The sequence below is a fragment of the Muntiacus reevesi genome, chromosome 8, assembly GCF_963930625.1.
Source record: "Muntiacus reevesi chromosome 8, mMunRee1.1, whole genome shotgun sequence".
NCBI classification, from domain to species: Eukaryota; Metazoa; Chordata; class Mammalia; order Artiodactyla; family Cervidae; genus Muntiacus; species Muntiacus reevesi.
The window spans coordinates 5,423,936-5,438,920 of record NC_089256.1 but is presented as its reverse complement, the minus strand read 5'-3'; the positions used below and the strand labels follow the sequence as shown (position 1 = coordinate 5,438,920).

Here is a 14,985-nt window from a genome sequence, read left to right as displayed (position 1 = left end):
AAATGTCCTCTTAAAGGGTGTTTTCTGAGAGAAATATGGATGGGGATTTACTTTGGCATATAATGGTTATATATATATATACATAATGGAATGGATTACAGAATGGTTTTGAAAACACCACATGTTGAAACCTCTTTGGCTACGCTCAGACCAATGGCTGTGTTCACACGCTGTCACACACACTGCCTGGGACCCACATGGCACACACCGCAGGCTCCCTTCAGATTCTTGCTCTGTAGGGGTGGTGCTTCTCTGTAGTCACACGAAGCAACAAGCCCAACCATACACATGCATCTGATAATCAGATGACTACACAGGTATATTTAAATACCATAAGACATTGGAGAGAATTTAGGAACCTAAAGAAAATGCAGTTAATACATGAAGGCTGAAGAAGAATCGAGTTTTATATTTCTTTCATTCTATGCACTGAGTGACTTCTAAGAATAATCTAGATAAATGAAGTATTGTCCCCTACAAAAAAAAGATGAATCCTTAAGGTGTATAATATGATATTTCAACTTGATAAGAGTATCAGATATTGTTGACTGACAACTCATATCCATCTCCCTTTTATCTCAATAAAACCCTGATTTGTTCAACTGACCATTCCTCCCCACACATGCTCAGGGTGAGCTGACCTCTCTCTCAGTTCCATCGGTGTTTCCATTCAATATGTGTTCAGTTGCTCAGTTGTGTCCAACTCTTTGTGATTCTATGGATTGTAGCCTGCCAGATTCCTCTGGCTGTGGAATTTACCTAGCAAGAATACTGGAGTGGGTTGCCATTTCCTCATCTGGGGGATCTTTCCAACCCAGGAATCAGACCTACATCTCCTGCGCTGCAGGCAGATTCTTTACTGCTGAGCCACCATGGAAACTGTGTTAGTAGCTCAGTCATGTCTGACTCTTTGCGATTCCATGGATGATCCCCCCCCAGGCGCCTCTGCCCATGGGATTCTCCAGGCAAGAATACTGGGGTGGGTAGCTATTTCCTTCTCTAGAGGAGCTTCCTAACCCAGGGATTGAACCTGGAGATCACCTGCATTGCACCGGGATACTTGTCCATCTGAGCCACTGGTACTAGAAGGCATATGACTCTATTCCAGTCAGTAATATGTGAAGGGAAGCTTGCTAGGAGGCTTCCTAGAAAAGTTTTGTCATCCTAAGAGAGAGGCAGAAGAGAGATGAGTTGTCTTCTTTCTCAGACTATTATCGGGCTTGGTTAGGACAGTAGAAACTGCCATGTCCACCTCACCCTCACTCTGACATTGAAGTCAGTGCTAGGAATAGCAGAGTAAAGAACCTGGATCCTTGAAAACAATAGCAGGCTGCTGAGTCAACCAGCCCTGAAGATTACTCTTCTCTAGACTTCAGCTGTGTGAAATAATAAATGATCACACTGCTTAAACATGTTTGAGTCAGGATTTCTGTGACTATACAACTGAATACATGCTAACAGACATAATTTTTAAGTGACTATAAAAGTCCCCAGGAACCCTAACTCTGCCCCATGAAAACGTTAAGGAAGGCCTTACAGAGAAGGTTCTTAAGGATGCATAGGGTTTGCCAGGTAGAGAAGAGGGTGTGGACTTTTTTAGGGAGAAGCCCATGGAAATCAATGAGCAGGGTCCTAATCAGGACCCTGGAGCATTTGGGGTGGCCCACTAAGGCACCTGAGACCAAGGGCCCCAGCACAACTGAGAAACAGAGGTTGGTCAAGAAGGAGAGATGGTTGCCAAGAGGATCCTGAGGAAGGGCAGGCTAAGCCCCTTTGGGGGAGGCAGATTTGCTCTCTTTTGGAGCAGAGGAAAGAGCATTTGGAGACAATTATCCAAAGAGAGAAAAGAGAAATGAGATACAGTGGGCAACTGCAGAGGAAGTTAACATCAGAATTAGTATATATTTATGTGAAAAAGAATTTAGCAAAGGAATTTGAGTAGAGGAATTTCAAGATGACAGGAATAAAATAAAGCCCAAGGAAGAGTGTTCTTTACCAATCTTAAGACTTTTTTTTTTTTTTTAAACAGCAGGAGACTCTTTAAGGCAGGGAATGTAAGATGTTATTTCAGTCACTCAGATTAAAACAAATATGTATAAACTAGGGATCCAAGTGTGGAGATGAAGAAGGAAAGGATGTGATCAACATTCTAAGGCAGTCAAATCAGTAGATACCATTTAACTGTAAGATACTATTCACAAATATTAGACATTACATGGCATCTCCATAATTTTTAACTGTTTGTTTGGTATTTATCCACCTCTACCATCTGTGATGGACAGGGAGGCCTAGCATGCTGTGATTCTTGGAGTCACAAAGAGTCAGACACGACTGAGCGACTGAACTGAACTGAACCATCTTATCAAAGTCTTTGTCAGAACACTGACTTAGAGAGATGATGTGGGTTTGAGTTTCAAATGCTAAATGCATTCCCTAACATTTTTCCTTTAGCAGTTTAATTTTACACTAAGATTAGTCAGGGATAAGACCAAAAGTAAAAATACACAATGCCTTCTGTTATTTAGGGCTTTTGTTCTCTCTCGGCCCTCCCACCAACCTCCTAAATTCAAAGGACTAAAAGAAAGTGTGGGTGTTGCTAAAAGGGACATAATTTATTGCTTTGTGCTGGCTCATTATCAACTTGTTTTGCTGAGGAAAAGCATCCCATAGGATTTCAGAACAGGTCTGTCTGGGGCATCTGCCAGCAACAGTATCCCATGATATCCTGAGGTGGGAAAGTAGTCCCCATGAAGCTGTTCCACCTTGGGATGCCTCATCCATTCAAAGTTCTATCTCCTCACAGGTTAGAGCCATATGGAAAATGACAGAGCCCCAACCATGAGATCTTCTTTCACGGTAGGCTGTCCAATGCGCACTTCCTTCCTTGGTGTATATCAAACACACACATGCACACACTCCTGTACACCACATACACAAACACACAAACACATAACACACACATTTCATAGCACTCTGGATTCCTCACACAGAACTATAGGTAACTTTTCTCTAGAAACTATCTCAGACACCAGCTTATACAGAGCTAACATGCTTCCATGAAGTCAGCTTAGCAAGTTTACAGAAGAAATAAGAGAATAAGAGATATCAAACTAGATACATACTGACTAAAACAAAATAATTTCTTACTTTATAATGTTTACACAAAAGAGTCTCTTTTTCTTCTCAGACCACAAGTGGAAATTTCACAAAGTATTATAGATAGTGAAAGAGGAAGGGACTCTCCAATACATGGAGATTGTCTCCCAGACTCCCTTTCTTGTCACAATAGGGTAATGAAGTGAGAAATAAAAAAATATAAAAGAAAACAAAAGACACAAAACTAGGAGCTACATGAAGTATTTATACTTTGGCGCATCAGAACTCTCTAGGAGATCTGTTGAAAAATTGCTTTCCTGGATTCTACCCCAAATTTTTGACCCAATAAGTCTGGGCTGGAGCCCACATATAAGCATTTCTAATGAGTTTTCGGATAATGCTGATGCTGCTGGTCCTGGGACCCTACTGTAACAAGCACTGTCCTGTAAGACAACAGTTTCTACCAGTATGAGTGGCATCACAATCATAGAACTCTATCAATATCCATGCCACCTCAGGTTCATGCACATTGGTTTCATCAGGCTTGGCGAGTCCAGAGGTATAATCAATTTTATCTTCAGTCTCTTCCAAAAATTTAATTCAATTAACTTAACATATTATGAAAGCCTACTTTGCACACTCCACACTAAATAATACATATGGAGGACCTTCCCCACCCATCCCAACAACCACAGGCATTTAAAGCCAGAATAACTGTGGACCACCTACCTGCAACAGCATCTACCCTCATGCTGGGGCAGGTGCTTCTTGGTCAGCCTTATCACTCTCCCTGGGACATTGCAACCCAGCAACTTGGCATAGATGTGCTTTCATAATGTTGCTCCCACTGTCTTTTCCATGCTTGTGGTAAAGAACCCAACTACCAATGCAGGAGAAGTTAAGAGATATGGGTTAAATCCCTGGGCTGATCCCCTGAAGGAGGGCATGGCAACCCACTCCAGTATTCTTGTCTGGAAAATCCCACAGACAGAGGAGCCTGGTGGGCTACAGTCCATAGGGTGACGAAGAGTCGGACATGACTGAAGTGATTTATCATCCGTTTCCCATCCTGGGCTTTTTGCTATGGACAGTATACTGTTTCTGAGGCCTCAAGGTAAAAAAGAAAACTTAATACCTTCCTTCCCCTAATTCTCCCCACTCCTGACTTCATGGGAGAGTTAAATATCAGAAGACTTCAATGAGTAGTCAACTATGGCCAGAATTTGAGAGCACTAGCTTCCAAAAATGGTGTTCTTGCCAATTATTGTGGTAAACCTTGGCCATAGTTGTGAATTTTTTGACTTTCTGTTTCATAACGTACAAACTGAAGGTCCTCAGGCCTATTCTGCACGGATACAGTGATGATTAGCAATGAGGGTTAGTATAAAGTTAGATCTCTCATTTCTGTCTTACTTCTATAAATTTTCTAATCTACTATCACCTGGCACAGAGTAGACATTTAACTGAATAACAGCAACCCTCCTAGGACTAAATGTGAGATACAGGAAAAAGAACATGGGTTTTATGGTCCTGAGTTTGAAGTTCAGCCCTGGTGGTTACCAGCAAATCACAGCATGTCTCCGAATGTTGGTTTCAGCATCTGTAACTTAAAAAAAAAGATAATATCTCTCCCTGTAACACACATACACACATACGCACAAATGCACCCATGTTTGTGATACCCTGTGACCTCATGGAGCCAAACTACCAAGGCTTGAGTCCCAACTGTGGCATCTAGTAGATGTGTGACATTAGGCAAGTTGTTTAATTTTGGGTGCCTCAGTTTCACCATCTAAAAAATGGTGATTGTGAGGGTTAAATGAGTTAATATATGTATAAGTACTTATGAGAGCATAGTTCACACTGCAAATGCCATTTCTGGTAGCTATTATTGTCATTTGTTCTATTGTTTTTTACTATATGTTATTTATCAATAAAGCAAGAGAGTTCCAGAAAAACATCTATTTCTGCTTTATTGACTATGCCAAAGCCTTTGACTGTGTGGATCACAATAAACTGTGGAAAATTCTGAAAGAAATGGGAATACCAGACCACCTGACCTGCCTCTTGAGAAACCTGTATGCAGATCAGGAAGAAATAGCTAGAACTGGACACGGAACAACAGGCTGATTCCAAATAACAAAAGGAGTACGTCAAGGCTATATATTGTCACCCTGCTTATTTAACTTGTATGCAGTGCACATCATGAGAAATGCTGGGCTGGAGGAAATACAAGCTGGAATCAAGATTGCTGGGAAAAATATCAATAACCTCAGATATGCAGATGGCACCACCCTTATGGCAGAAAGTGAAGAAGAACTAAAGAGCCTCTTGATGAAAGTGAAAGAGGAGAGTGAAAAAGTTGGCTTAAAGCTCAACTTTAAGTTGGTTTAAAGCTCAACTTTCAGAAAACTAAGATCATGACATCTGGTTCCATTACTTCATGGCAAATAGATTGGGAAATAGTGGAAACAATGGCTGACTCTATTTTTCTGGGCTCCAAAATCACTGCAGATGGTGATTGCAGTCATGAAATTAAAAGATGCTTACTCCTTGGAAGGAAAGTTATGACCAACCTAGATAGCATATTAAAAAGCAGAGATATTACTTTGTCAACAAAGGTCTGTTTAGTCAAGGGTATGGTTTTTCCAGTGGTCATGTATGGATGTGAGAGTTGGACTATAAAGAAAGCTGAGCGCCGAAGAATTGATGCTACTTGGACTGCAAGGAGATCTAACCAGCCTATCCTAAAGGAGATCAGTCCTGGGTGTTCACTGGAAGGACTGATGCTAAAGCTGAAACTCCAATACTTTGACCATCTTATGCGAAGAGCTGACTCATTTGAAAAGACCCTGATGCTGGGAAAGATTGAGGGCAGGAGAAGGGGATGACAGAGGATGAGATGGTTGAATGGCATCACCGACTCAATGGACATGGGTTCGGGTGAACTCCAGGAGTTGGTGATGGACAGGGAGGCCCGGTGTGCTGTGGTTCATGGGGTCGCAAAGAGTCAGACACAACTGAGTGACTGAACTGACTAATTTTATAATAGACTCTAACAAATGTTTGTTCTTCATATCCCCACTTGCCTGACCATATAATTTTAATTCAATTTTGACTACATATAATATCTTCATAAACAGTTTAAATCATAAATTCATTTTCTTGATGTGCTCGCTCATTAGCCTTTAGAATCTGAGACAAGATCCTTTGAGGCAACACAGTCGTTTGCTCTCAGGGCTTCCTCTGTAGCACCCTGCTGACTCAGGAGCACAGCATACAGAATACATAGAGCAATTTTCGTTTGATTTTTTCCACTTTTTCAAACTTTCTCTGGCTAACACTTTACAGCATGGAAAACCTTGCCCTGATCTCTGGCGTCCTTAAAACCAACCTTTTTTTTTTTTTTTTAACCAAAGGAGAAAGCAAGTTTACTTCCTTAGGCTCTTAACCATAATTTCCTTTCCTGCAGACCCCTTCAGATTAAACCAGAGCCACTCTGACTTTCATAGGACATGCATCCACAGAACCCCAAATCCACAGCCAGCCCTCACTGTTCTGATAGGATAACTTTCTCTCTTTAACTTTCTAACAGGAATTCAACAGGATTTACCGAGCACACAATACGAAATCAGAGAGGGATTGGAAGAACTAAGAACGGCAATGTAACACTAACTAAAATTCTGTCTGTGAGAAGGACCTGGATGTCACTATAGGCTGGTTCTGGGAAGAAAGGTGTTGGTATGAGTTGGAGTAACTGAGCTGCCTGATGGCAAAAGGCAGCCTTGCCCTGAATCTTGAAGGACTTTTGCAGCTGAAAGGAAGGTTTGTGATAATCTATTTCACTTCTTCCTCATTTTATAGATGGGAAAAGTAAGGCTAGAAATTAAGTCACTTGCCCAAACTAATGCATTTAGCTACTGGAAAAAAAAAAGAAAGAAGGAAAATCATAAGGATTTAAAAACTCAAATCCACAAGAGAGCATCTAATGCTTTCTCCATAAAGCATGCCATATTTGAATAAGGAAAAAGCCTCAGACAGGGCTTCCAGGCACGGAGAAGGGTATGAAGTGGCAGTCAACATCTCTTACGGGCCTGGAGGTCAAGGAGGCAGCGCTGGACTGGAGCAGAGTAAACTGGATCAGTAGGGGACAGCCACACCATGTCCAATAACCCAGTCTTATCCTGAGGAATCTCCAAGCAGTGCCGGGATAAAATGAATGCCTTGTGATTTTTGAAGAAAGATAGTTTTTAAAATCTTAGTGATTGACTATGAACTATATTTTCTTTAAATCTTGAGAAACAGGATGTCGAGTGAACTCAAGGGGACCTATTAAACTGCTAAATGCCTTTTTAGAGGAACATAGATCAGTAGTTTAATATGTTGCTGTTGTTTAGTCACTTGGTCATGTCCGACTCTTTGCAACCCCATGGAATGTAGCCCGCCAAGCTCCTCTGTCCTTGGGATTCTCCAGGCAAGAATACTAGATTGGGCTGTTATTTCCCTCTCCAGGGGATCTTCCCAACTCAGGGATGGGCGGCCCTGTGTCTCTTGTTTCATGGGTGGGTTCTTTACCACTGAGCCACCTGAGCAGCTCAATAGTTTAATATACTTTAATTAATTCAAAATCTAAATTTTGTGGCTTAATTTTTCCCTTCAGCCCACTAAACAATGAACAAGATTTCCATATGCATTTAGAAACTGTTTCTTATATTGTAAGGCCATGAAATCAAAGGCAGAATTCTAAGAGGTTTAAACTATTTTTTCACTAAGTTCAGATCCCACCCCTCAAATGCATGAAATTAGGAATGTCCTACAAAGTAAGTGAGCTGCCAGTGATGTATAATGGAACCATTAATGCTATCAGAGAACAAGAAGCAATTTTTCTTTTACGAACAATGAGCAGGGGATACAGGGCCCTAAGTGAGCAGTGCTAAGTGCACCATCTGCTGCCAATCAATATTTGACCATTAATAGTCTTCTAAGCTTTTAGTCCAATTTAAACAAATATCATCATGGCTTATACTTTAAACCAGTTATGGATTTTAATCCTTCAATTTTGAAATAATGAGAATTGTAGAATATCATGAGACATAATTACCAACCATTGTTATCAGTGAAGCAAAAATATTGTTAAAATATTACCACTAATTTTTAAAAGCATCCTAGGACCCTTGAACAGCTAGAACCAGACATGGAACAACAGACTGGTTCCAAATAGGAAAAGGAGTAGGCCAAGTCTGTATATTGTCACCATGCTTATTTAACTTACATGCAGAATAAATCATGAGAAATCCTGGGCTGGATGAAGCACAAGCTGGAATCAAGATTCCAAGAGAAATATCAACGACCTCAGATATGGAGATGACACCACCCTTATGGCAGAAAGTGAAGAACTAAAGAACCTCTTGATGAAAGTGAAAGAGGAGAGTGAAAAAGTTGGCTTAAAGCTCAACATTCAGAAAACTAAGATCATGGCATCCGGTCCCATCACTTCATGGCAAATAGATGGGGAAACAGTGAAAACAGTGGCAGACTTTATTTTTCTGTGTTTCAAAATCACTGCAGATGGTGACTGCAGCCATGAAATTAAAAGATGCTTATGCCTTGGAAGAAAAGTTATAACCAACCTGTACAGCATATTAAAAAGCAGAGACATTACTTTGCCAACAAAGTCCATCTAGTCAAGGCTATGGTTTTTCCAGTGGTCATGTGTGGATGTGAGAGTTGAACTATAAAGAAAGCTGAGCACTGAAGAATTGATGTTTTTAAACTGTGGTGTTGGAGAAAACTCTTGAGAGTCCCTTGGACTGCAAGGAGATCCAACCAGTCCATCCTAAAGGAGATCAGTCCTGAATATTCATTGGAAGAACTGATGCTGAAGTTGAAACTCCAACACTTTGGCCACCTGATGCCAAGAGGTGACTCATTTCCTGATGCTTGGGAAGACTGAGGGCAGGAGAAGAGGACAACAGAGGATGAGATGGCTGGATGGCATCACCGACTCAGTGGACTTGACTTTTAGCAAACTCCAGGAGATAGTGAAGGATAAGCAAGCTTGGTGTGCTGCAGTCCATGGGGTTACAAAGAGTCAGACACAACTGAGAAACTGAACAACAACAATATACAGATAAAATGAATCAACATCTATTGTGTTTTCTAAAAGATAACAGACACATATCACTGGAATGCCAGCAGAAAGGTAAAATGCTGGCTGGGCTAAAGTATTACAGGAAATCCCATGCCTTAGAAAATATTTATGATTCTTGACACAGAGGAAAATGGCACATTATACAGAAAGTTGATGAGAGTAAGAGCACTACTCAGTCCAGTAGGGGAACTGCTGGTCAAATTCATTGATAAGCATCAGATACAGGACCAAGCAATCTTAGGTGTTTCATTAAAAGTGTATCTGTCTGAAAGATGGAGATAACTAAAGTAAAGTTTACTCTCAAGTGTTTATCTAAGACAAAAAAACCTTTAAAAGTTCAATGTGGGGACTTCTCAGGTGGTCCAGTAGTGAAGAGCCTGCCTGCCAATGCAAGGGACACAGATTTGATCCCTGGTCCAGGCAGATCCCATATGCTGTGGGGCAACTAATCCTGGGTGCCACAACTACTGAAATGCATACACTCTAGAGTCTGTGCTCTGCAACAAGAGAAGCCACCACAATGAGAAGCCCTCGTACTAGAGTGGCCCTGCTTGCAGCAACTAGAGAAAGCCTGCATGCAACAAGAGCCCCAAGACCCTGAATAGCCCAAAAAAAAAAAAAAAAGTTCACAGTTGATTTCAACCATAGTTTTGTTTCTTTTCTCCCACATTGATTATCACCATGCCTCTGACAGGACTCTAGCAAGAACCACAGTCTCCATCCTCTGACGATGAAGGGCTTATATGGTCTTACTCTGAAATTTCATTCTTTTGGACTTCCTGGAAAATAGAATCTCTCTGACTAATGTTGAAAGCATAAACAATATGAGGATGCATCTGGATCTCACAGATACATCCTCTCTCTAGGACAATCATTGAAATAATTTATGTTAAAGCATCTTCAGCATCTCTTAAAAGAGATCGAGGCCTATTAGCTCAGTTACATGAGTATGTGACCAAGTCATAGGTTGGTTACAACTACAGGTGTATCGGCTAGTTTCATGACTTTCACATCTCTAAGTCTTCATTTCCTAATCTATGAGATGAAGATACTGAACTTATAATCTCTGACTTCTTCCCAATGTATGAAGTTCAAGTTCATTTGTAGCTACTTGGAGATTCATTCACTTGGTGTCTCCTTTCCCCTTACCATTTAAAAAAGTTTGTCAGAATGTCCCATCTTGTTTCTCTGTTGTAGATTCAAATGATTTTATTACATCATTGAGAGAAACTGCATATGAATTATTTTACATATAACATTTATATCATCACTGAAAAAGAACACTGAGATATCACCAATGCTATCCATATGGACTATTTTCAGGGATATCAATGAAAGCTCTTTTGAGTAAATAAAAGCACAAGGATGCTGTTATGAGGGGCTATTCAGTTTGAGGGGAGTTCACTTCTTTGAGATTTAGCTTCTTCCTCTATATAATGAGGCAGCTAGAGAAAATAACCTCTAAGATCTCCTTGAATTCCAACAATTATAATTCTATGTCAACAACAAAAAAATTAAGCAACACTAAAATAAAAGTCTTTTCATTGATTTATACAGTTCAAGATAACTCAAGGATACTAAAATTTCTAGTAATGGAATAGTTATACATATATGTGCATGTCTCCATAATTTTTATAATCCTTATACATTGCACTGTTTCAGAACTTGCTTTCAATAACTTTTGCATAAAAAATTTTATAAAAGAAGGACAGAAATCAGACAGCTCAATTTAATCCCACACAAACCTTAAGCTTCAACTGTCTTAGGAATAGCAATTAAGAGAAATGCTATCTCAGCTAATGTTCAATGTGCTAATTATTCTTTTTATTAAACTACATCTGATTTGAAATATTGGTAGTTTCAGATGTACAGCAAAGTGATTTGTATATATACTTTTTTTTCAATTCTTTTCCAGGAGAGCATTTTAAAAAATAGTGAACATGGCTTCCTGTGCTACGCAGTAAATGTGCTAATATTTTCTGACTTTAACCATAACTTAAAAGTACTTCATGGAGTTGTTTAAGTATTAAAGTTAACCTGGGAATTTTCATGTTCCAAAGTAAAAGTTACATTTATGTGTTGTGAGTACAAAGTATGTTGAATTTTAATAGGTCACCAAATTTAATCAAAACTTTTACAAAACAGTATCTCCATCATAGATAAACTTTAATTGGTAAATGAGTCATGGTCAATCAAATTCAGGACTGTGAAGAAATCCTTCCCTCTAATAAAGGTTTGTTATTTTAAAACCTGTGCTGTTTTTCTAAACTATAAATTGCCCTATAATTTAATGCTAGGAATTACACTGTTTCTAACTTCTCAGATTACATCCCACATCCTCATTGATTATTTATTAGACAAGTCAGGAGAAAGCCTGGTCCAGTGATGATGGAGGAGGGCAGTGACTGGCACCCAGGGCTTTACATCTGGTGGTATCACTTTCTTTGACTATTTCTCTTAAACCTGATTGTGAGTTTTTTCTCCTCAAATGAGAGTTTGTGTGTGCTTTAAGACCCTCGATGGAAAGAACTTAACTGTTCTCTGAATGGACCAGCACATCAGTCTCCTGAAAGAAATTACTCTGCTTAGCCTAAAACTACTTAGCTCAAATATCTCACAGTTGGATCCAGTTAAGGCATAGGGTTTCTCATGGTCTCAAATCATGACTGTATATTGTTATTATCAGGACATCACATGGTTAGCATATAAAATGTGCACTGATCCTGTTCCCTGAAACTCAGGAGTGTAAAAGGCTTCAGAACTTCCAAAATAAGGGAAGTGAAATATAAAAGTATATTCTTTTATGAATTATAACAATATCTCAGCCATTTCCATTGTGTTCAAATTTCCTATCCATTATCAGGCAGAGATAAGAGTGGTACAGAAAACTATTTCATAAACCAAATCAGTTTTAAAACTACCAGTGTCATACACTTTACTTTAAAAGATGAGAATACAGACTGGATAATGTCTGTCACGTTTTAATAAACTTTCTGAAAGGAATGATATGGTAAATTGCACAGAAAGAGCAATACCTCGGGAGTTTAAAGGTTAAATGTTTTTCCACACCTTGTCCGTACCTCCAAAAAAGAAGATACTTAGCAAGCAATACTAATAATTGTTAATTAGAAAGTATGAAATCAGGCTAAGAAATGAAGAGCACTGCATAAAGAAACTCTTGGTATTATAAGAAAATAAAACACACTCATATAATTTAAGTAGATTTGAACAAAATTGCTTCAATAGAAGGGGAGGAATACGTACATTTCTGCAAGTTTTCTTCTTGAAACTTGGTGCTGTAAGAAGATTTTCTCAATACATGTCTAAGTGCTGTTATTTCTAGAACTTTATAATGCTCATCAGCCCCTCCAGAGAGAGAAGGCTGCTTGCTCTTTGTGACTGCAGAGCCATCACTTCCCAATATCTATCATTACAAAAACAAACAACTAGCCCGGCTTGACTTCCCACATGACAATGGACCCACATCTGTCAACAGACTCGCATTATGTGCCTCGTGAGAACATGACTGTGGCATTTACTTTTGTGACAAGGCAAATTTCAGCAGCTTATCTGGAAAGAGATGAGCATTCATTATGCTGCAGCACCTTTCATCAAGTTAATGACATTTCAATCAGCACATTTTCTCCAGTGCTGGTACTTTGCCATCTGAGCACGTCTCTAATTACGCCCAAGCAACAAGTTTTACATCAACCCTACAATTTCTGCACTCACCGTACACCATTGCTCCCCCGGTTTCATGCAAGAAGCGAAATCGATGATTTTTAAATAGCCAGATTGTTAAAATGGTAAGGATGAGCAAAAAATTAAAGACAAGCAGCTCCACGGCTCCCTGATGTTGAAACTGATACTCATCCGTCTCTGACATGAACCTTTGCTTTCTCTCCATTCTTCAATCTTCTCAGGATTCCTTAGATAAAAACCTGGACAAGGACTATTTTATCAAGATTTGCCTAAGACGGTCTGGCTGCCTGAGGATTTCAGGAAAAACACTGCCACTTAAATTGCTACTTCATGAGCATTCTGCCTTGGCTTAGTATTCAGATGGCTTCTAGTTACAACTTCCTGTTTCTCTCTTAAAGCAGCCCCGTCTCTTTTCAAACTCCAGAGAGTGGTTTCATCATCGACTCTTACTGTCTTTAAATGATTCATTCCATGAAATTAACTTTCATATCGGACAAACCTGCTAGCAGTCGTTCTGAGATCTTGAATCATGATCTTATCATTTAGCAAGTCTTCTTAAGCTGCGTAACTGGTGAATTGTAGATTAATAATAAAACAGATCATCTTACATCAACAATATTTTCTAAGTTCAAAAAGCCAATTCCTGAATCATAACCTCACTCACATGCAAGATTTTTCCTTTCCAACTAAAGCTAGCAATGTGATGGGGACTGATTGAAAATGATTTCACAAGGATTTTTTTCTTTTTAATTGAGAAGAAGAAAATAATTTTGTATATGACTCTCTCTCTCTGTGCTTGGTTTTATATCACTGGTAGTCACAAGAACAGTATTTAAACTCTGAATCAGTTGTTTTTCTTTTAACAAGAATAAATGAAAACATAAGACAAAAAGAATTTTGTCCTCCTCTTTACAGCTGTGCTGTTTTTATGTATTGAGTCAAAAAAAGAAAAGAAACATATCTTTGAAGGAAGAAACCGTGCAGCCATTCCCAGTAATGCCACATTAGTGGATTTCTCTTTATAAAATTCCCCATCCAGACATTCAGGACTCACAGAATCTGCCACAGATCACAAACCTCCTCTGTCTTATGGCAAAGCAACGTGGCTCACGGAGGAACAGTCTGCCACCAATACTGAAGATTCCAGAATTCCAGGACACAGACAGTGATGATTCTTCAGATCATCTTGCATTTGGCAGGTTAGTTCTGTTTGAATTAAAATTTTATGCTTTTTGAGAAAGTTCAAGACTCTAGGCTCTGCTGTTTTCTTAATAATTGTGATGATATGTTTGTCTTATTGGTTCTATGGTACAATTAAATGCAGTTAAGTGAGATTTTTCATCATTTCATAAAATCATTGTAACTCAGGGGTTTAATAGTCACCTAACATCCCCTAACTCAACAGAATTAGTATTCAGTTTATACCGTGCGAGTGATTCACTGAGAAGGATAAGTCCAAGTAGAGCTTCAGAATATCTTGTCACCAAAAGCCAAAGGTCAAACACAGGATATATTGAAAGCTCACTGGTTCCTTCCCAACAGTTTTACTCACAGAGAAAATCTATCAACCACTTAGTAGAAAATTCTGCCATTTCAGCTTCTTTGCCTTTTGCAACTTTTGAAGCTGATTTCCTGAGTTTAACTCAGCAGGGGGAATTTATGTGGGCTGCAGATGTTTTACACTACCCTTTTTGGCAGACATATCTGTGATGACTAATATTCAAACTGTTTTGAAATCTGTCAGATAATGCTTGCAAGCATTTTACCAAGCTTTACTAGCAGGTTCAACCTTTACACTTTTGCAAACCCAGAGAGTTAGCCTTGAGTAGTTAGATTTACAAGATACCCAAATTAAAAACTTGACAATTTCGTAAATTTTTTTTCTTTCCTGTCATCATTTAATTGCTTTGGCTACTTTTAATAATGATGATTATTCCATCTGGGCAGAATTAACTTTCTTTGGTTGTCTCATTACAACATCCAGTTTCACTCTCTTACTCAATGAAGCAACTCAGTGATAGGATTAAAGGCTTATG

The 14,985-nt window shown here is 39.1% G+C and overlaps 1 protein-coding gene across 1 annotated transcript in view; it reads right to left on the bottom strand.

The window, feature by feature from the left end:
• The window catches only part of SLC9A9 (solute carrier family 9 member A9), a 640,527-nt gene extending 627,224 nt beyond the window's left edge, over window positions 1-13,303 (bottom strand). The window contains exon 1 of the mRNA XM_065942379.1: window positions 12,980-13,303. Within this exon, the coding sequence (XP_065798451.1) occupies window positions 12,980-13,154 (175 nt within the window). The 5' untranslated portion in view covers window positions 13,155-13,303. The remainder of the gene's footprint in view (window positions 1-12,979) is intronic.
• Between the last annotated feature and the right edge of the window lie 1,682 nt (window positions 13,304-14,985).